The 24,603-nt window shown below is 38.3% G+C and overlaps 1 protein-coding gene across 2 annotated transcripts in view; it reads right to left on the reverse strand.

Annotated features, from left to right (window-relative positions):
- The window catches only part of ldah (lipid droplet associated hydrolase), a 94,709-nt gene extending 81,496 nt beyond the window's left edge, over positions 1–13,213 (reverse strand). For both annotated transcript variants that reach the window (XM_066704038.1, XM_066704057.1), the window contains exons 1-3: positions 13,095–13,213; positions 12,567–12,692; positions 10,246–10,410 (exon numbers count right to left, since the gene is read on the reverse strand). In XM_066704038.1, the coding sequence (XP_066560135.1) occupies positions 10,246–10,402 (157 nt within the window). In that variant the 5' untranslated portion in view covers positions 10,403–10,410; positions 12,567–12,692; positions 13,095–13,213. The remainder of the gene's footprint in view (positions 1–10,245; positions 10,411–12,566; positions 12,693–13,094) is intronic.
- Positions 13,214–24,603: the final 11,390 nt, after the last annotated feature.

Raw genomic sequence — 24,603 nt, forward strand, 5'->3', positions numbered from 1 at the left:
CCTCTTGGTTAAGAAAAACAGGATAAAAGAAACAGTCTGTGATGAAAGAGATCTTTGGAATGTCAGCTTTATCTATTTACCAATTAGACCAGCTGCTTAGCTAAAAACATACACTTGGAACAGCATTCTATCAATTTAGTGCTGTCAATCAACTACTGGAAAATCAGCTATAAGGAGTATAACAGTCTCAGACTCAACCTTTCAGGATAATCGTTTCTCAACAAATTACATGAAAAGGTAACAAACAACTACAAAAAAAGAGAAAAACTACAAAATAAAAATAGTGTGCAACTCTGATTTGATTGAGGCCTCAGTTAATGGAATGAGATGAACAAGTGAGGACTGAGCTGACGTTTCGAAGAGAAACCATACTGCACAGAGGCTAATCCCACCTGTAGCTAGCTGTCTTCTTCCATTTCATCATTAGTTTCAGATAATTAAAAAGGCTTATTTTTTCTTAACAAAGAGAAATTATATATATATATATATATATATATATATATATATATATACACTCACCTAAAGGATTATTAGGAACACCTGTTCAATTTCTCATTAATGCAATTATCTAACCAAACAATCACATGGCAGTTGCTTCAATGCATTTAGGGGTGTGGTCCTGGTCAAGACAATCTCCTGAACTCCAAACTGAATGTCTGAATGGGAAAGAAAGGTGATTTAAGCAATTTTGAGCGTGGCTGGTTGTTGGTGCCAGACGGGCCGGTCTGAGTATTTCACAATCTGCTCAGTTACTGGGATTTTCACGCACAACCATTTCTAGGGTTTACAAAGAATGGTGTGAAAAGGGAAAAACATCCAGTATGCGGCAGTCCTGTGGGCGAAAATGCCTTGTTGATGCTAGAGGTCAGAGGAGAATGGGTCGACTGATTCAAGCTGATAGAAGAGCAACTTTGACTGAAATAACCACTCGTTACAACCGAGGTATGCAGCAAAGCATTTGTGAAGCCACAACACGTACAACCTTGAGGCGGATGGGCTACAACAGCAGAAGACCCCACCGGGTACCACTCATCTCCACTACAAATAGGAAAAAGAGGCTACAATTTGCACAAGCTCACCGAAATTGGACAGTTGAAGACTGGAAAAATGTTGCCTGGTCTGATGAGTCTCGATTTCTGTTGAGACATTCAGATGGTAGAGTCAGAATTTGGCGTAAACAGAATGAGAACATGGATCCATCATGCCTTGTTACCACTGTGCAGGCTGGTGGTGGTGGTGTAATGGTGTGGGGGATGTTTTCTTGGCACACTTTAGGCCCCTTAGTGCCAATTGGGCATCTTTTAAATGCCACGGCCTACCTGAGCATTGTTTCTGACCATGTCCATCCCTTTATGACCACCATGTACCCATCCTCTGATGGCTACTTCCAGCAGAGTAATGCACCATGTCACAAAGGTCGAATCATTTCAAATTGGTTTCTTGAACATGACAATGAGTTCACTGTACTAAACTGGCCCGCACAGTCACCAGATCTCAACCCAATAGAGCATCTTTGGGATGTGGTGGAACGGGAGCTTCGTGCCCTGGATGTGCATCCCACAAATCTCCATCAACTGCAAGATGCTATCCTATCAATATGGGCCAACATTTCTAAAGAATGCTTTCAGCACCTTGTTGAATCAATGCCACGTAGAATTAAGGCAGTTCTGAAGGCGAAAGGGGGTCAAACACAGTATTAGTATGGTGTTCCTAATAATCCTTTAGGTGAGTGTATATTAGCTAACTGATATTGATACATACAACTTTGATCTGGTATCCCCATTTTGAAATTAAAGGGGGGGAAAGCAGTTTCTCAGATGGTAAAAATATGCTCCTTAGTGTCCGATATATGCATATTTTTAAAGTGTGAAAGAAAATGTACATTATTCTAACTATAGTGGCTGTGACTCAAAAGTTGTGTGTAAGTATGAGACAGCTAATCGAACTAAAAGGGCAGATGGCTTACAATTACAGCAGAAGTACTATTTAAAGCCTGCGTTACATTAAAAAGAAAGGTTCCATTCAGACAATGTGCACTGACATTAAAGACAACGATGAATTGTGCTTGCGTCATTTTGACCTTAAAAAGGGCAGCTGTGACCATATTCTGTTTTGTCATCTTGTTTATGGTTCGTCTTAAAGTTTCTGGGAAAAAAATAAATAGGCACTTTTTATTTTCTAAGAAATTACTGATACCAACGAACAAAGGGATGTCATATCTTGGAGAATAGGTTGACATCAATCTACATTTTGAAATTGTTTTTGCGGAACACTCATCTGCTTACTAATTCGAAAAATCCAGAGGTTTTGCTCGTGTGATGAAAAATGACATAGATACAGACATAAAAATACAGAGAACCCTGAAATATTCAATATAGTCAATCTATTTATAAAACCCACACAATCTATAACGGAAACATTTTCTTGGTCCCAAATGCATTTCAAGAATCTAATTTTAAAGACCACATGCCTAATGGAATCAAAAACTGCCTTAAAAAGTAATACCCTCGACTTTCTAAAACTAGAGACTTAGAGGGCAAAAATTGTCTTTAATGTCACAACGTATAAACCACTTTAGTTTTACATCATGTTTATTTTTAAACCAACCAGTTTCTTTTCATCACGTACTGACCATGATTTAAATCATTTTCTCTATATGTGGGCCATAGCAGTGGTAGTATTTTGTGTTGTTGTAATTTGGACCAGTTCCATTACAAACTAGGTCTAATGTGACACAGAATGCTTTCCATCACAGCACGCATTCACACGGCGGTTATGAAGAAAGGACTAATGGAAAAATAACAAAACTGTGACCAACAGAAAGTTGCCTAACTTTTGTTGTCATTAACTATTAAAAGTGTATAAAATCTTTAATGAGTATGTGCATCAAATTTGCCTCTCTAATTGTATGTTTTTAATGCATTTGTATTTGTCAGCTTTGTTTCCCAGAAAATGTACAGCAAGTTGAGGTACATGATGTAAAAGTCATTACACAGAAGATTAATACTGCATAACCTCAATACAGAGCACCATACATTTCATACTGCTATTCATTCTAGCAATAATTTGGTTATGTAAGAATTCAGATAACTGATTACCATAAAACTGAAAAACAAACTTTATTTTTCTCTCTAGTGGCAGATCAATTTCTGTTTTATACAACATGAAAGTGGAATATTTGACCTATTTGTTGGTGGAGAAGCAAAAACATTTACCTCTCAAAAAATAACAAAAACTGGAAAACTCAATCAAATCATTAACATTCGTCGCTTCGTAAGAAAAAGGGTTCTATTGGCATGCAGTGCTAAACAGATCTGTGAATTTCCCTATTGTGCATCACAGTCGGAGGACTGTTTCAACCCCCCTGTCCTCCCCCCAAAAAAGTGAGGTGTAAATGTATGCAGAAAGAATATATTTCATGTTAATATTCCTTCAGAAAAGCATGACTCAAAGTCTGTTTGACTCAACATACAGCTGTGTCTATGGCAGTTTACATCACACACTACCTAACATTTCCCACTTCCCAGCCTGCCCTGATTGCTGCACTCGCCATCCTTACAGCAACAGCCCCAGCTGCCATCTGTGAGCATGTGTTTCATTTTCCATTTCAAGACCAATCTATGAGACATTGGGTGCTGCAGATTGCTTTAATGTACTTAATCATCTTTATTAGCTTGTACTTGGCATGGGTAAAACACTTACAGTGGAAATAAAAAGGTTTAGAAGCTGGGCGCAGAGGTTCAGCAGATCTCAGCAGGGAGATGGTGTTATAATTTATTTTGCCTCTATTTTATAATGAACACACGCAGCTCTAATTGTTGCTATTGACCTTGCACTTAAATTCTTGTTAAAGTAAACTTATCTGAGTGAAAAACACACATTATTATAATTACAGAAATATTTCAGTGGAAACTGTGAACAGAAAAATCGTTCTACTTTTATTTTATTTCATCTTATCCATGGTACTTGTTCTTCAACCCTGTCCAGGGTGAAAAGGTTCATTTCCTCAGTCTCTCAGTAGGACATTCCCTTCAGACCTGGAATAAGTCTGGTTGCTCTCCTCTGAACTGCCTCTAGAGCAGCGATATCTTTCTTGAAGTGTGGAGCCCAGAACTGTCCACAGTATCCAGATGAGCTCTAACTAGTGCATTGTACAGTCTGAACATTACTACCCTTGTTTTAATTTCTACACTTTGGACAATATACCCTAACATCCTGTTTGCCTTTTTTATTGCTTCCCCACATTGTTTGGATGGAGAAAGTGAGGAGTCCACATAGACTCCTAGGTCTTTCTCATGTGTTACTTCTTCCAGTTCTATTCCTCCCATAGTGTAATGACAGTGGACATTTTTATTACCTGCATGTAATACCTTGCACTTGTCCACACAGTGTTTGTGTGTGAGTTTATGTCTTGTCTTCAACTCTCTCAGGGTGGTGTGGAGCTCCACCCGATCCTCGCAATTCTACATGCATGGAAGCACCTAGTAGAAAAATGGCTCAATCGAGGTGAGTGGGGGCCGCCCCTGTAGCTTCCGGAGACAAAGGCATATGCATTGAGCCTTCACGATATAGCCCCCATTGTAGTCTAAGGAACAACTACCGCAAATCCCCGCTAGAGGCATACAAACGCTGCTTTATCTTAAGCTTTCCCGGCCCCCCAGAAGCTGGTATTCACTTGCTTCAGTCTTACATCTCACAGCCTCCAGGTGCCACACGAGGCATGCTTTAACCCGCCTGCTCCGCGTCTCCAGAAGCCGATATGCCCTTGTTTAAGCTTTACATCTTGCAGCTTCCAGGTGCGCAAATGGCAAGCTTCAGCCCACGGGCTCCACGCTTTCAGAAGCCGCTATTCACTTGCTTTAGCCTTATTCTCTCAGTTCCGTATACAGCGTTGAATTTGTCGCTTTATTCGGTCCCATGGAGACACAAATTGATAGGCTACATATTAAACATGCAATGTCTTGAAGGAGCCTTTATTTATACATTTGTGTACTTATTTCTGTATGTAGTGTATTTAAGACAATGAGGACAGGTTAATGCAGCCTGTATTGCACTCTGTATAGAAACTAGGCACCACTTCCAGAAGCCGCAATACAACTGTTTCAGCCTTATTTCTCTCAACTCCCAGGGGCCGCACACTGCATGTTTTAACCCTCCGGCTAAGCCAATATGTCCTTGTTTAAGCCTTACATATTGCAGCTTCCAGGTGCTATGAAGGTGACAAATGCAGCATTGCAAGTGAATATCGGCTTCTGGAAGCGTGGAGCCCGTGGGCTAAAGCATGCCATTTGCGCACCTGGAAGCTGCAAGATGTAAGGCTGAAGCAAGTGAATGCCAGCTTCTGGGGGGCGGGAAAGCACAGGATAAAGCTGCGTTTTCATGCCACTAGCGGTGACCTGCGGTAGTTGTTCCATAGACTACACTGGGGGGCTATATCGTGAAGGCTCATTGCATATGCCTTTGTCTCCGGGAGCTACAGGGGCGGCCCCCACTTGCCTCGATTGCATAAAAGTTTCTTCTACTAGGCGCTTCAATGGATGTAGAATCAAGAGGATCGGGTGGGAGCTCAACTGTAAACAAAGGTCATCAACTTGCCAATAATTAAAATATTTTGATAAGTGCACTGGAAATCTTCTAATTTTGACCTGTCAAACAATGTATTTTTCATGTTAACGTTTGAGTGCCACTAGTAATATGGTTTTATTCAGTTTCAGTTGTCTCTTATAATGGAAGACTTTGAGAAATATGACAAGTAAACACTTGAAAAAGAAAATACAACAGATTACCTAAAGAACTATGAATACGTAGCTTAATCTTTTTCTTTAAAGCCTTCTGGAAGATGTGCCACTACACATTTGGGAGATTAAGCACTCAAAGTCAAAATGCATGTCTTGTATGTTCTTGGCCTCAAGCTTGAAAGACTTGTATGAGCAAATGGATTTCAAACCTTAACATCTGTTTAAGGTCAAAATAACTTTTCCATAAGGTCACCTTTGTTTAGTTTACATGAATCAACACTACTACTTCACAGTTAAATCTGAAAGGAGCTGCTGGTGCATGGATATATACACATATGAATCTTCAGTCTAACAGTATGTTGATTTCACCTATAGTATAAGTCAGTGCATTTCAATGTTTCAAGAGCTAATGCCACAATGCTGCTTAACACTGGGAATCACTAACCAGAGTATTAATGCAGTTGAAAGAATGCATTCAGCAGTCGGATGGTTTATTAATTGATTTTTATGCAAACTACATTGGATAGTATCACCAATTCTAGTTCTAGTTGTACTACTACACTACAGTATTTATTCATAATTGCTACTCAAAGAGGACAAACACAACAATGTTTAAGCATATGGTCAAGACATTACACTGCCTGATTAAGTCGTCAACTGAGTAAAGCCCAGAGGAACTTTGCCATGCTTTGGCCTTATCCCACACTGGGATTTTGTTTGTTTACAGCACATAGCAACAAACTGAGGTGATGCAACACCTGCGTGGTTGAAGCAAAAAATCCGGACAAATTTATGGGAAGGTACAGTAAAAATACTGGTGATGTCATCAGACTTTGAAGTCGTAAGTGCTTTTCTCTTCATGTTCTGTGCCAACAATGTCACTGAAACAGCTCTTTGAGGTTTCACTCTGTGGATGGTACAGCCACTACAGAGAAAGTACGCACTGAAATGTTACAATGTGGGCCTTGCAAAATACTTTGTTTGTCTTGCTGTAAAATGAAATAATTATCAAAAATAATTAAACAATCCCATTACACTCAACACTTATTTAATTGATCATTGTAGCATTACAAACTACACAAGATCAGCAAACACAATTTCTCACATGACAACAGGCTTTTACTGAATCCCCAAAGTCCTGAGTGCAGATGGTATAGCTACAGTGGCTCTCAAAAGTATTCACCCCCATTGGACTTTTCCACATTTCAATGTGTTACAACATGAAATCAGAATGGATTTAATCAGGAGTTTTTTTCCATTGATCAATACAGAAAATGTCCATAATGTCAAAGAGGAAAATTGTTCTAAATGAATTACAAATACAAAACAGAAAATACTTGAATGCATAAGTATTCACCCCTTCAGTCAATATTTAGTAGAGCCACCTTTGGCAGCAATTACAGCCATGAGTCTATGATGAGAAGTCTCTACCAGCTTTGCACTTCTGGACACATCAATTTTTGCACATTATTCTTTGCAAATTTGCTCAAGCTCCATCACGTTGGATGGGGACCTATGTTGAACAGCAATTTTCATCTCTTCCCACATATTCTCAATTGGATTGAGGTCCGGGCTTTGACTGGGCCACTCCAGGACATTGACCTTCTTGTTTTTAAGCCACTCCAGTGTGGCTTTGCTTGTATGTTTGAGGTCATTGTCCTGCTGGAAGATGAATCTTCTCCCAAGTCCCAGGTCTCTTGCAGACTTCAGCAAGTTTTCTTCCAGGATTTCTCTGTACTTTGCTGCTTCCATTGTACCCTCTATCTTTACAAGGTTTCCAGGCCCTGATACAGGGAAGCATCCCCATAGCATGATGCTGCCAAAACCATGTTTCACAGTAGGGATGGTGTTCTCAAGATGATATGCAGTGTTAGGCTTGCATTAAAGGGAGCACTTAGCTTTGTGGCCAAGAAGCTCTATTTTGGTTTCATCAGACCATAGAATCTTCCACCACTTCGTCTAAGAGTCTCCCGCATGCCTTCTGGCAAACTCTAGCCAAGATTTGATGTGAGTTTTTTTTAAACAATGGCTTTTGTTTTGCCACTCTCCCATAAAGGCCACCTCTGTGAAGCACCTAGGCTATTGTTGCAGTATCCACAGTGTCTCCCAGCTCACCCATGGAAGACTGTAACTCCTTTAGAGTTGTCATAGGCCTCTTGGTGACCTCCCTGACTAATGCGTTTCTCGCCCAGATACTCAGTTTTTGACGACGGCCTGATCTAGACAGATTCACAGTTTTGCCATATTCTGTCCATTTCTTAATAATGGACTTTACTGTGCTTTGGGGGATATTCAATGCCTTGGAAATGTTCTTATATCCTACCCCTGATTGGTGCTTTTGAAGAACCTTATTCCGGATTTGCATTGAATGTTCCTTCATCTTCATTATGTAGTTTTTGTTTGTAATCGTACTAACCAACTGTGGGACCTCCTAGAGACAGATGTATTTAACCTGAAATCATGTGACACACCTTAATTGCACAGAGGTGGACTCCATTCAACTAATTACGTGACTTTCACCACAGCTCAATCAGGTGCGTCATAGTGCTTACTTATGCATTCAAGTATTTTCTGTTTTGTATTTGTAATTAATTTACAGATTATATTTTTCACTTTGTTTGACATTATGGACATTTTCCGTGTTGATCAGTGGCAATAACTCCTGATTAAATCCATTCTGATTTCATGTTGTAACACAATGGAATATGGAAAAGTCCAAAGTGGGTGAATACTTTTGAGAGCCACTGTAATATTTTTTTAAAGGTATAATTCACAGGCATAAGCAAATCATTATTATATTTTGATTTAAAGTACCATTTTAGCAACGGTCTTAAGCTACAATCTTGGAGGCTGCAGTCACTTTCAAAACCTTTACAAGCATATTTAATGTAATGTTTGCTCAGTACCTGTGGTCTGCTAATTTTGTCCAAACACTCAATATGAATAATTTGAATTAACTTATCTTATTATTATTATTTTTTTAATGTAATGTTATGTAGGTTTGTTGCACTCAGTGCTTGTTATTGTGTGGAACCTAGTAGCAGCATTTCCTGTTTATTAGCCAATAGGATGTTAGTATTAATATGGGATGTCCTATATTATTACCTGGAATTGTCAGACACAACTGTCAACACACACTATCTACCTGAACAGTTCTGATAGATCTGCACCAATGTATGATTGCTTCATGCACATGCAATGCAAATTAAATTATGAGACCCTCTGTTACTTCAACTATAATTACATTTTAAGTATTGAATGCTACAATTGAGTGCTACCGATTCACCTCAGTGCCTTGAGGTAGAACGTGTGGTATCAGGCTATAATTCAATGAAAGGCAGAAGGCCAGGATTCCACCAGACAAAACGTTTCATTAAATATCTGTTATTGAATAATATAATTACATTTACATTTTAAATTTTAGAATAGAATGTACTTCTGTAAAAGGATATAACACAAAACAGACTTTCAAATCCACCTTAAAGTGTCTGGAGTAAACAATACATTTTTAATATTCAGAAAGCAATGTGTATAAATAAGGTAATAAGATGTCAGCACTCAATATGTCTAATGGGACCAAAAACAGTAAAAACCCACTGAGAACACAGTAAGTCTGTGAAAAGCATGGAGGAAGTAAAAGACCCTGTTAGGTATGATTAATTTGATTTCTGGCACAGTTTGTGTTTCTCCAAGATGGGATTAATGTAATCCTTTTAGGATTTCAGAAAATGTCAACAAATATGCCTGGAAAGTAGTAGTAGTAAAATATATAGTGCTGTGACACAGGACTGGAAAATGAGCATGAATCAGACGTTTACTGTCAGCTGATGCTTCATGAAGAGCTGTTTACTGAGCAATTGATATTTGCTTTCCTGTTAAATCCAAGTCCAAATACCACTTCAATTCACTGACATCAATTCGGTTAACATTATTAGTAAAATAAATACTGACTGCTGCCGCAGGATTATCTGTAAGCATCAAGTGAATCAATATGTGCATACATGTCTCAGACACTAAAAACAAATTATATTGGATATTATTACTACATCCAGGCAAATATATCTTTATTTTTAAGACTGTCTTCTAGGTTTTTTACAAACATTGCTTTTTTAAGAGAACTGATTCATAGTTATATCTGATTATGTACACATTTTCACTCTATATGCATTTTGCATATATAACAGAATATAACTATTGAAGCCTTGGACAAAGATAGCAACCTCCACGATCTGTTCAATGCTTTATTTCACAAGATTAATAATTCATAGAAAAAAAAGTTTACGTAGCATACATAGGCTGCATCTTCCAATACTAGCACTCTTTAAACAGCATATTATCTTATTAGCTTATTAGGTAAACCACTATTAATTGCGAGCAAAGCACTGCCAAAAATTAAAGGCACTGTTGTTTAAAAAATATATAATAAGTGAATCGTTCTTGTCTAATTGTACATACTGTAACAAGCTTTAACAATAGTACCTTCAATATCATAACTACGGCAAAGTACCTGGAATCACTAGAAAAAGCACTCTGGGGTCGTTTTCACATGTCCTGGTGGGTTGCAGCTCTTGTGGCCCAAACTTGAGAACCTCAGTGGCTGCACTGCAGCAATAGATGTGGTCTTCATGGCCTTCAGTCCTCTCTTCCTCACCAGGTGTCCCCATATCAGAGGCTAAACAGGAAAATGAGACAGTTGTTAATGTCTCAGAAAGTGTTTTAAATTTCAAAACACAAAAAAGTCTCTATAATACTTCTACTGACTTAGGCAGCTACATTAGGTGGTTATATTTGAAAAATATTTTTTCAGTTGAGAAAGGCAAAGTTCACTGTCAATACACACTACTGCGCTGGCAGCCATGACTTGTGTTTGTGTTTGTTATGCGTTTGTATACCCTGCCTACGCTGTCTGAGACAAACCTCTTCAACTCCCACACCTTTCATATCCAGAGATACCTAATTGTATATAATTGTGTTTACAGCAACACAAAGTGAGGTAAAGTGCACTAAACACACGCATAATCAATTCCACAATTAAATGTGAGGCTCTGGATGTGAAATCTATGATAGGCTATGGCATTACAAAAGCAGATTCAAATATATTGCAAAAAAATGTTTTTTTTGTTTGTTTTTTACATTTATTGTCAATATTGCTTGGATATACATTTATACTTATTTTTCTTGAAACTTTAAAACAAAAACAATGTTTAATTAAAGCATGTGCTCTATGACTTCACATAAAGAATACCTGCTGAGAGTCTCGGTAGTAACCGCAAGAATGCAATCCTGAGTAAAAACTTCCACTGCAGGGAATTGTTTTATCCCATTAACGGAGAAGCAAGCTTTAAGTATGCCTATTGGGTATGCAAAGATGAAAAGTGACATAGCAGAAATGTCTACAAACCCCTGACAGAACCAACCCACTCTTCCACAGGAAATTATCCTAAAGGGGTATCAATATCATTTAATAGGCCTCTTATGAGGAATTTGTGAATCAGGTTTTCAAGTGGAGAACACGCATTTTAATTTCTAGAGGGGCAATACAATGTCCGTCTCGCATCCGTTCCCAGACCGCACACTCATAAAATCTTCCCATTCGATGAGTAGAAAAATGATAAAGCAGGTCTTTATTGAAGTGATTCAGCACACAGGCACTTAGACAGCTGTGTTTTTTTGTTGGTGATGATATCTGACAACAATGTTTCCTTAATTACTACACTGGATAATTAGGCATATTTTCCTTTTATTAGATCCCTTCAGGTAAATGTGAGGGATAACACCCTGCAGGGTTTCCTTAATGGAGATGCTCATGGCATCACATCCTCTTATGTTGTTCATCACCTTAATTATCTATAAAAAGACATACAGGAATCCAGGAAGCTATTTCCTAAAACATTTTACATGTCTTTCTACAGGATGAAGCCCTAGACACCATAATGCTTGGCATAATTAAGTCTCAGTCTCAGTATTCTGTGCTATTCGTTGGTTAATAACTAAAATAATTAAGATTTAACTCACGTAGATTGTGCCCATACCTACAAAAATTACAGAATACATGTGCTGCAAGGCAATCGTTAGACCTGTCTAATTCCCCTTCCAACAACAAAGGTTATTAATGAGTAGACTACATCCTAGGATTAGATTTAAAGTAAAAAAACAGCACAAAAAAGCATTTTACCAGATGGCTCCACATCATTCAGATCATCATGCCGTTATCAAAGTAATCTCCTACATAATGTAATGTGGAGTCCACTCGAACATTTCAGGTTAAAGTAACTCATATGCCTGTTTCTTTGCAGCATAATGCGTTAATCAGGTAATGAAAATCTGTACATCCATTAGTATTCAATTAGTTGGATGGATGTGTGTATAAGTTTGTTTTTGAGTTAAGAACATAGAAATAGATTACAGTGCATATTTGAGACATTCAGTATAAGGTGTTAGAATGACTGATACTGGCTGACAGCTTTTATTAGACTGATGTCAGTGGTTTAATATACGGATTTTCAATATTATATTTAGTGACAGTCAGTTACACAATGGTGTTTCATGCTGTGTATGAAATATGGGGATACTTCTAACACAGGCACAATCCACACAATCCACGCAGGACAGGTACCTTTGGGGTGACCTTTGACACTGATGACGTCATCCTCAGTACGTACATACAAATGCTTTCTTTAAAGAAAAAGAAAAAAAAACGACTAACGGATCCAAACAAGCATTTGAAGAAAAAACTTAAACAAATCAAGATATACAGGGTTTGCTGTAGTTGTTGTTGTTGTTTATTGTAATATGTCACAGTGTACTGTTGCTTTAAGAACCCCTCACCTGTCCACGCCGCCACGACGTCGGCTCGCTGCGTTGTGATGACGGGACGCCGGACCTCTTCCCCTCCGGACGTGAGTCTGCGCAGTCAAGCGTGGCGTGCAGTGCAAAGTCTGTGTAGACGTGTGCCTGTATACGCACAAAAGCACCATCACACATTATTATGGACTTTCTCGACATGAATCAATATGGTTCTGTAGTATAACAAGTTCGTTTTTAATAATTTCTCTAAAGCACCCAGGATTAAAGAGAGACGAGCTGTAATGGTGCTATGAACTGTTTCTGTACAAAACAGTAAAGTAGATGTGGAAAACAGGAAGTGCTGCTGCGTTTTAACATTATTATTATTCATATTATTACAATACATGTCGGTTAGGAATAAGACTAGGAAACTGATGATGGGGGGAAAGACTACATCCACTGACTGTACTTCAGTGACTGCAGTTATATTTGTCTACACAAATATCCCTTGCAGCGAAAAAAAAAATGATAACACTGATTAAAACATTTAGACTCGACAAAGATGCTTACTGGAATTGTGTGTGAAATATGATATAGTCCCTCGGATGTCTTGGCTCTTCGGTTCAAACAAAATATGAATGAGATTTACAAACCAATCAGCAGGAAGAAGCTCCGGCAAATGACTCCGACTGAATAACAAGTGCTACAGATATGCTGTTCCTCTTGAAACAATTGCCACTATCAACGGGTTCTTCTGCATTATTATTATTATTATTATTATTATTATTATTATTATTATTATTATTATTATTATTATTATTATTATCTGTAGTAGTAAGAAAAATAAATAGTAGACATTTTAATAATTGTGTAGTATAAGAATCCTCCTTTTTATGTATACATCAGTGTGTGAATTAGAATTTAATAAAGTATTATTCTATATTTTATATAGACGTGTATTCTGCAAAATTATATTTACTAGAGTGTAGGGTGTGTGTGTGTGTAATTATTTTAAATGCATGTTATTATCAGTGTAGGTGAGTGCGGGTTAGGACTGGAGCATGCATTGATATAGTATGTGACTGGGATATTATAGTAGTGAGTTCGTAGCACCCGTATAAGCAGATATGTTTGTGTCCACGTTAGTAGGTATGTGTCACCAAAGCGGAATAAAACAGCATTAGTATTGTAGGTTGTGCAACTGTCAGCTGGAATAGTAAACAAAGGAAACTGTCATTAATTGGTCACAATCTGCAACAAACTCCCCAGTGATGTGGTTGAACCTAAAAAATTGGGAACATTTAAAGATAGACTGGATAGGATCCTTGGATCATTTAGTTACTAATGGACACCAAATGAACACGATGGGTCAAATGGCCTCCTCTCGTTTGTACACTTTCTTAAGTTCTTATGTAAGGGAGGCAATCCTTTCTCCTTTTTAGTATTTACCTCATATGCATTGAAGCGAATACGCGTTAGCCTGGTTAGTTAAATTTGCAGAGGCACAGCCTTGGGGCACTTTCACAAGCAAATCATTTGAATCGTGGTTCACTTGCAAACTAACTATTTTTTCAGTTTACAGGACATTTTGTATCACACTTGAATTTCTTTGAAGGTGAATAGGTTTGGGTAGTCCACTTGTTTGCAGCTGCATGCAATCCAGAATTCTAGTATTGGTTTCATATTGCACTTTTCCAAAAGCACTCGGTTTAGACGCACATCTGGCAGACTGCACATTTCTAGCACTGACAAATGATAACACCCTTTCACTGTCCGTGCATGTCAATGCTAAACTGTGTTCCAATTGAAACATTTTTGCACCCCCTGCTCCCTACTCCCCTTTGAAGTGATTGCTTCTTGAATAGGGTGTATGAAGAGAGATTTCAAATGTTAGGTTCAATACACATTCTGGTGTGATTACATCACCATCAGAGGTTTCACGTATTGCTGACTGACCCAAACTGCACTTCAATCTGCATCAAATCATAGGTGTGAAAGTATCCCAGGATCTTGGGTGTCTAACCCTATATTCAATCAATGATAATTTTACTAAACCAAAAATGTAATAATTTAAATATAAAGATATTGTAACATTTGTGGGTTCAAGTGGTAATGATGAGAAGCAGCCTTCGTTTGTGGTTCTCGAATGTCCACTCTATTGAACAGAGACTTATTTCAACAGTTACACTCATCAACAGCAGTAGACTCTACCATAAGGCACCTCACAGCGAATCCCCTTCGGCTGGCCTGGAATCAAACAGTGCTTTGCAGCGTCATCCACCATTGCTAGCAAACTGGGTCTCATCCTTGTGCACCCCACAGCGAACCACCTTTGCATGCTGAACTGCCTGTATTTAAGCCCTTAGCTTGGGTATCCCACCCCTGGCCCCATGCCAACCAACCATCAGCATACACCATCAGTTGAATTAATTAAATTCACAATTCAAACTCGTGAGCGCTTCTCACAACACATTGAAAAGATGTAATGCAATCTCCAGGTTCACCCAATTCAGTGTATAGTCTAGCAATATTTCTTGGAGCTTGCATTGATAAACATAATTTTAACAAACTTCTCACACTTTCAACATCAGATTACGTCCAAAGAAGCAGAAATAAAATTGCTCGCTGAATGCATTCAATCAAGGACAGGGTCTCTTTAATTGTGCTATCCTCTGTGGGGTTAGGCCTATATAGTTACAAATAGGTGTATCCAATGTAGTTAAAATTAAACAAACAGTTTTGATTTAAGAAGAACAGGGTGGGGAGAACTATAATAATAATTATTGTAATTATTATTACATTGTTGTGGAAGAATGGGGTAAAAATTGGTTTCTCCCATTATATAAACTGATGGTATTGAATTAAATCAGGGTATTCTAATAGTAGAGACAATGCTGATGCAAATTACATCAACCTGTTCACATCTGGCTTAGTTCTGTGAGTCTCGGGATCTTCTTAAAAACAGGTTCTACTATTAATAAAATAAATGAATATCAATGGGACTTTGAGGACACCACCCCTGCCCCCATAACACATAAATGGATACATAACTGTGCATGCCACAGCAAATCCCCCTGCAATGTAGTGGAACTACTCTTTCAGACTGAAGAAACTGCGGATGTTGCCCTTAGAGATACATGGAGGAAAGCAGGCACGCAAGTCTTAAAGATCGAACCTTTCACTTAACATTTCAGGAATGCCTTTAGCATCCAAAAGAAACAGTTTAAAGGAATTTCTATTGTTTCCAGTAAAATTATTTTGGCTATTATTTTGCGGGGGGAATGAATGGGTCAAGGTGAGTCACATGAATCCTTGTGTGTAGGGAATGGTTTCAGCCAAGTCTCCTTCTTGTTTATTTTTCACTAAACAAAGGCATGCGCTGTTCAACATGTATGTCGTTGAAAATATATTTTAATGCCTAATATTTGGTTCTGATATTTCATTTTTATTTGATTTAGTGCTGTGCTCCTCGCTGTGAAGATCAGACTACAGATGTATTTTCAAATGTGCTCAGCACAAAGTCCAAGTCAAACAACAGAAGAACATGTTTTATTACTACAATATATTGTTAAGCTAACACACAGGTGTAATGTTTGGAGAAAGGCCAGCGAAAACACAGCAAGGTCTGAAAATGAAAAGAATGAGAAAAGGACCATAGGTCAGGTTTTTAACCACTTAAGGCACTGCTTGTTCATATGGAAAGGAAGGATTTTAATCTTAGTAGAAGGGGTTTGGGCAGGTGCCATCTTGTTAAAGTGTTCCTCTTTCATGCTTCTACAAATATCATAGAAAAGCTGCAAAACCTATACTTTAAAAAATGAAAGATGGGAAAAAAATTGGACAATCAGTACTTAAGGCAGTAGTTATTAAACTCAATGTCGGCTTTAAGGGCTGACAAGATGGATTACAGGGCTTTAAAAGTATAATTTTGTTAAACATTTAACTAAGTCACATGACTCGCACACTACTGGTAGGAATTCCGATCAATGCAACTCAAGATATGACTTTTTCACAAACCAAGCTGCCTGGATTTAAATTAAGCTGCTAAACCTGTGAGGATTTAACCTTATGAGACAATAGAAAATGTATGATGGAATGCAGTAAGGGTCTCACCAGGTGTTCATTTAAATGTCCAGGGTTAAATGATACAGAGCTTTGAAACAGTGTTACATGATGTCTAAAATCAAGGTCTATCTAATATCAATGTAATATCTTCTTCATAATATTAAATACTATAAATAATCAAAAATGTCTAAATTGGACGTCTTTGATCAGATTTCATTTCTGGTATGGGCCTTGTCTTTCTTTTCTGCCGGCTTTGCTTTATTCAGTAACCCACTAGGATATTGTGTTTATCATGTTGATCAATAGTGGGATTTTCACTGATCTATTGGCAGCAATGATGTAAATGAACTATTGCATATGGCTAAGAGGCCAGTGCTTGAAATATTGCTGTTTTTAATTTAATCCACTTGGCTCCTTCCTCAAGCTGCTGATGCACAAATTACTATTGCACATATCTCTATTGTGGCTGTCAGACCAAATCAGAAGATATAATGCAGAGCACCTTTCAGTGGCAGAAATAAAAAGAAAATATCACATTGCTAAACTGAACCCCCAAAAGATATTTTTAAATAATGCTCTTGTCAAAAATACTATAAAATCCTTAGATTTGAATGGCTTCAGAATATCCAGAACCACACTCCTGGCCAACACCAAAAACTGAAGCTAAATTCAGTCTGCAATTCTCTCCTAATTTGTTAATACAAAAGCAAAAAGTCTTGGTTTACAAGGAAAGATCATTTTAGTCCTAGCCTCACACTTGTCTAAAAGCAGTATTAAACTAAAAAAATATGATTTTACCCCTATTAGGTTGGTTTGTTTAGATTAAGCTGAGCAGTAAAGATGTGTTCAGAATCAATCTTTTCATTCTGTGAAGTGCAACACTTTTAAAATCAAATTGTAAGTCTTGAATCTTGTGTAGAACATTATTATCAATGTATTAGAAATTGAATATGTTGGAAACATTTCAGATGTTTGAAAATATGTATTCCCCTTTAGGAGACCCCTCTAAAAGGTATATGTCATTTTTATCACTTTATCCTTCCTTCTAATCGTTTAGCCTATATTTTTGGCCTGCAGTACATTCATAACCCTTCTGTGATCTTTCCTCTTTGAGTGATGACCCAAATATGGAGACACTCCCCTATGTTTGCCTCAGAAGGGAAAAACTCCAGACACAAAACTTGTTTCTCACATATAGTATCTCTTGGAAATCTGCCGATACCAGACCTTGTTCCCAGTCAAGCACGGATTATTCAAAGATGACTATCTTTCTTGTCACACGATGACCTATAGATACAGTATATGGTATGGGAAAAATATTTATCTATTTGAAAAAGCCACAGATTAAAAATATTAGAGCAATTGATAATTGTCATATGATTGTTTTTCCAAAACAATCTAAATATGGTATGCAGTTCAGCACATCAAATCAATAGCAAAGAAACAATGTAAAACATTTTATTCAAAGTATCTGAAGACACTTTGTCTGCATTTAGCAGTATTTTGTGCATGATATATTATTGGATATGTATGTATTATTTTTATGGTGATAGAAGGTTTACACCATTCAGCACTTTTAACAAATATAGATTAATTGATTTGGTTGCATAAACCAGACTTTAAAGATCACTTATCTTGTTCTATTTTAAAATCATTCTTACAGTGTCAGCATGAAAGACGATTGGTTGATGTGCTCTTTTCTAGAGGGTGTCCCCTTGTGCTGTTCCACCAGCAACCTGGTATCCTGGTACAGCATCAGCTGCCACTAGCCTGCCTTACCATGCTTAATTTCGAGATTAGACAGATTTTAGACTTATTCTGTAAAAGCACTGGTAACATAGAATTGATGGGTCTTATACTGGTTCTCTTGCTATATCACTGTCCAACATGTTTTCTATTATCTATCTCACCGCAGCATGGCAGCATTGGTATTGGGAAAATAAAGTCCCCATTGGTTGAGGAGACCAGCCATAAATAAGGCCCTGGCATGTGTTAGATCAGGCTGCAACAATGTGTTCTCAATAAAATATTGTTCCCTGATTGACACACAGGAATAGCACACAAGCCTTACTGTTCCAACTGAATTAAAGATGCCTTCATTTCAATGTATGTGTGGAATAGTATTATTATTGTATTAGTAGATATTTATATCAGAAAATATGAAGAATCCAGTAAATTTCAGAAGGTAGATTTCTTCTAAATATCCACTGTAATGTTCTAGTAAATATAACTCTGCCAAGAATTATTGTATTTCCTCCCCACTGACCACACTTTTATTGTTAACATAACTTTGCTAATAGCTGGCTCTGACTTAATTTAGTTGAGCCAAATATCAGATCAAGAGCTGTCAACCTTTTTGTTTCTGTACGTAAAACTCCTGGTTTCTATAGTTGAGCAACATTTGTCTCATATACAAAGTATGAGACTATGTAGTCCTCCTATGCCGTCCAGAAATCTCTTTAGGTTAACAGTCAACCACACCCTTGACTGTAAGGAAGTTTCAAGCTTGGCTCACAATAATTCAGATGTATAATTGGTTAGAAAATCTGAAAACTGAGAAAGGGCAACCTATCAATATAATACAATATCAATCATTTATTTGTTTTAAAGCATTGTCAGATTTCCCTATATAACAGTTTCTCTTGAGAATTATCATTCACTATGTTTCTTCAGAAATGAAATTCTAAGAATTCTCTTCAGAGGCCATCTTAACTTGTACCTTTCAAATATACTGTGCATGAATAATTGCAATTATGCCGTCATTTTTAAAACCAAGTACAATACAGTGTTACATCATATGACTTCAGTACATATTAGAGTTCACTGCTAATTAGTAATTTTGTTTCTTCTGTTTGTTTGTTTTAAGTTTTTAAAATGATGTTATTAAATTGTAATCTACATAATGTTGGCAAGAGATTTTATATGAAATTTAAAGTTGTGTGCTGTGTAAACTGGAACATACCCAATAACACTTCCTTATTTGGACTACACATGCACACACACAGAAACACAATTATGTTTAGTTGAATGTAGAAGTTTGTAAATCTGAACTTAATTTGATTCTGTTACTTTATTTATTTATTTACAATCAATAATCTTGTGGGGAAACAGATTTACAGTCCTTAAATATTTTCATGTGAATAATTAAGAACATTGGAAATACAAACTTTACAAATCCTGTAAACATTACAAAAATGTTGGTAGATTTCCATGCATGCAATTCAATATCAATTTATTTTTTCTAATTATTTTACACCCAACTTTAAGTCAACACACTATGGCATAAGTGACTGGCATATGCAATATTATAAACATTGTAAGTAAAAAAAAATCCCTCTCTGTTACTTTTTGGTAATTATTTTACTAGTTATTAGTGCTATTTTCTATTTTAGCTAAAAATGTTTAGTTAAACTTTTCATCCTGTTCTCCTATGTCCTCTGTTTTCATGGTGTTGTTATGTTTGGGAGGGATTTTGCTGTGGCATGTCCCATTCTGACCTGACAAGAGTCTCTGATAATGCATTGTGTGAGATTTAGAGCAGCACTAGCACAGAGACAGTCAACAGAATAGCTTGCAGGAAAAAGCCTGATGGCAGATGTCAGTGACATGACCCACTGTGTTTGCTATTGTACAGCTGTGAGATGATTGAAAGTGGATTTTTGGTGGATGTTACTGTTAAGGTACAATTTTACAATGTGGTTTTGTTGCTTGCTGTGAAAGACAGCACAAAACTGTAAAGACAATGGAGAAAAATATGTATCTGATTCAGTACAGAAGCTTAATATGTTTTATATTTATTCAGCATTTAATTTAGTTTAGGTTTTCTCCCTTTTTCTTCTTTTGTCAGGTGATTGTGAATCACATTGTATGCATATTAAATTCTTATAAAATAAAATGTATATTGGGAATATATTTCTATTTCTATCTATCTCTATCTCTCTATCTATATATTTATATCTATCTATATATCTATGTAATATGTCTATATATATATATATATATATATATATATATATATATATATATATGTGTGTGTGTGTGTGTGTGTGTGTGTGTGTGTGTAATAATTATTATTTTTTGGAAGCAGTGCCTTGATGTTAGCTCATACAAGCTGATCTCATTTTATCATCTGGGTTAAAAAATAATACCAGAGGCTTTAGTTGGTACCATATGGTGCATTAGCTTGTAATTTTGTTGTCACAACAACTTGAAAAATATCCTATCCTTTTAACCTGACACTGGAGTGCCTCTGTGGTACAAATAAGTATGTTGGGAACTATAACCATTGGCAGAACATGCACCACCACACTATTAAGAATGGAATACAAACATTTACTGTAGTTTGAGGAAAAAATGAAAATTGAATATTTGGTGCACCTGTAAAAACATATTTGATCATAATGGCAAGCACAATGTTCTTAGTGGGATCCATAACCAGTTTTCAAACAAGAAAAATGTTTATAACGTTAAGTATTTCCTGAATTTATTTTGATGGATGACAGAATAAGTATCTTTCACTCATTAAAGAGCATATTGATATAATTTAATAAATGAATTTAATACACAGATGTTCTGCGCTGTTTTTGGGAAAGGAATTGCATTAATCAAATTCCTTACAACCTATCCTTTTATTTTTTGTAAGAAGAAAAAAGAGGCATGACAAGAGGCCAACAATTTATTGGATTCATATGTAAAACACCATGCTGTAGTATCAAATATCAAGTGTGTGGTTCAAATTATTTCTTGTAATCAGGCTGCTGATTTGTTTATTCCTTTGTAAACAGGACAATTTGCCCTCCTCATTTTATATGCCACACAGTTAAAAGAATAATGAGTAATAATTACCTATTATATTATAATAAGTACCTATTGAAGATAGGAAGAAGTTAAAGTTAGGTCCATAAATATCTGGACAGTGGCACAACTGTCATCATTTTGGTTCTGTATGCCACCACAATGGATTTGAAAGGAAACACTCAAGATGTGCTTTAAGTGTAGACTTGGATCTTTAATTTGAGGGTAGTTACATCCAAATTGGAGAACAGTGTAGGAATTACACCAATTTGTATAGGTGGTCCCACCCCTTTTTAAGGGCCAAAAAGAATGTGGACAAACTAACATAATCATGAATTAAATTGAGAGTTTCAATACTTGGTTGCAAATCCTTTGCAGTCAGACTCCCTGAAGTCATGGATCAAGATCAACAACACCCTCCAGGAGGTAGGTGTATCTGTGTCAAAGTCAACAGTCAAGAGAAGACTTCACCAGAGTAAATACAGAGGGTTTACCACAAGATGTAAACAGGAAACAGGAAGACCAGATTAGAGTTTTCAAAAAAACATCTTAAGAACCCTGTACAGTTCTGGAACAACATCCTATGCACAGATGAGACAAAGATCAACTTGTCCCAGAATGATGGGAAGAGAAGAGTATGGAGAAGGGAAGGAACTGCTCATGATCCAAAGCTACCCACCCGATCCTCTTGATTCTTAATGCATCGAAGTGCCTAGTAGAAGAAACTGTTATACAATCGAGGCGAGTGGGGGCCGCCCCTGTAGCTCCCAGAAACAAAGGCATATGCATTGAGCCTTCACGATATAGCCCCCCATTGTAGTCTATGGAACAACTACCGCAGGTCACCGCTAGTGGCATAAAAACGCTGCTGTATCCTATGCTTTCCCGGCCCCCCAGAAGCTGGCATTCACTTGCTTCAGCCTTTAATCTTGTAGCCTCCAGGTGCCGCACCAGATGCTTTAACTAACTTGCTCCGCGTCTCCAGAAGCCGATATGCCCTTGTTTAAACCTTACAACTCGCAGCATCCAGGTGCTGCACACAGCATGCTTTAGCCCACGGGCTCTTCCAGAAGCCTCTATTCACTTGCTTTAGCCTTATTCTCTCAGTTCCGTATACAGCACTGCATTTGTCGCCTTTCATTTGGTTCCATGGAGAGGCAAATGGATAGACTGCATTTTAAATATGCACTGTCTTGATGGAGCCTTTATTCATACATTTGTGTATTTATTTATGTATGTATATCTAGTGTATTTAAGACAACGTAATAGAATAAGGACAGGTTCACACGCCATGTATGGAAGCTATGCGCCGCCTCCAGAAGCCACAATACACCTGCTTCAGCCTTATTTCTCTCAGCTCCCAGGGGTCACACACTGCATGTTTTAACCCGGCGCCTCCAGAAGCCCATATTGCTTTAGCCTTACTGGTTTCAGTTTTGTCTCTTACAGCCTCCATTTCCATTTCCTATCGAGGGGAAAAATGGATAGGCTACATATTGAACATGTTGTGTTTTGAAGGTGTCTTTATGTAGCCTATATGTATATATATATTCATTTTAATAACCAAGATCATGCAATAACAGGGCCGTGCAGAGACTCAAATGGAGGGGGTTAGACTATAGTGCGGGACTGTGGATGAATTGTCTGCAAATCAGCAGTGGCTATTAACGGCCCCTAAACTCCACCCCTCCCCTCTGCACGTCCCTGTTTTCCATCCAAATTCTACCATTGATGCCATATTGTGTCTTTCAAGAGTATATCAATAATACTGTAATCGTGCAAGTCGAATATTCTGCACTGATTGACGCATCAGGCATTGTTTCCATGACAAATTGCTCATCCATGTGCGCGAGGACAGCGGCCTGGTTTTTGGGTCAGAACCGCAGAACAGCCTCGCGCTTTGATTGGGCGACATCTGTCAGGGATATATGATGTCAGACCCTGTTTATAGTCTGAGAGCGAGAGATGCAGATACAGGCAGATATTCCAATATTACTAGCTATATCAATAACATTACATTAATACATACATCATATAATTGGGTGAGGTGAAATAGATTCATACATAGTTATATAGATATAGACATGTATCATTAAATCAAGACATTGAGAGAGAGAGAGTCTCTACTATGGTGTAAAGGGTTAAACAGTGGGGGAGCATTACTTAAAGTTATTGACGAATGTAATTATTGACTGATTTTAATGTTTTAATAATGCATTTGTGTAATTATTGGTATTTCAAAAATAACTTTCTGAGGTGTTCTATCTTTGTGAAACGGTCCGAAATATGAGCTACCAATTAAATTACTACATAGCATATACACCGATCAGCCATAACATTATGACCACCTGCCTAATATTGTGTAGGTCCCACTTTTGATCCAAAGGGCCGGAAGGCAGTTTCCGGACAGATGCAGAGTCTGGAGAACTGGAAGGCAATCTCCAGAAAGAGGCAGGGTCCGGGTCGGGCAGAGGAGGTGCTGGAGGCTCGGTGGACGGAGCCGAGGAGGCCTCAGAAGCCGGGGCCTGGGAAGGCGAAGCCACGGAAGCCTTAGGAGACTCCAAGAGAGGTGCCTTGGGAGGCGAAGCCGACTGAGCAGTGGAAAGCAGAGCCGTCAGAGGTGGAGTCTTGGAAGGCTTAGGAGATGGAGACGGTGAAACAGTGGAAGGTGGCGCTGCGGAGGTCTCGGGAGGTGGCGCCGTGGAAGCCGCAGGAGGCTGAGCTGTTGAAGCCTCAGAAGTCTCGGGAGGCGGCGGCGCCTTGGAAGTCGACCACTGGGCACTCGGGCTGGGCGGGGGGGGCGAAGGCGGTGGCCGCTGGGCACTCGGGCTGGGTGGCGGCGGTCGGGATCGGGACCTCTGATTCGGGAGCGGAGGCCAGGATCAGGACCGGGATCGTGACCTCTGGTTCGGCGGTGGCGGCCTGGATCGGGATCGGGACCACTGGTTCATCGGCGGCAGGGATCAGGACCGGGATCGTGACCTCTGATTCGGCGGTGGCGTCCTGGATCGGGATCGGGACCACTGGTTCATCGGCGGCCGGGATCAGGACCTGGATCGGGACCTCTGGTTCGGCGGCGGCGGTCTGGAGCGGGATCAGGACCACTGGTTCAGCGGTGGCCGGGATCGGGAACTGGATTGGGACTTCTGGCTTGGCGGCGGCGGCCGGGTTCAGGACCTCTAGTTCGGCGGCGGCCAGGATCGGGACCTGGATCAGGATC

Source organism: Amia ocellicauda, chromosome 1 (genome assembly GCF_036373705.1).
Source record: "Amia ocellicauda isolate fAmiCal2 chromosome 1, fAmiCal2.hap1, whole genome shotgun sequence".
NCBI classification, from domain to species: Eukaryota; Metazoa; Chordata; class Actinopteri; order Amiiformes; family Amiidae; genus Amia; species Amia ocellicauda.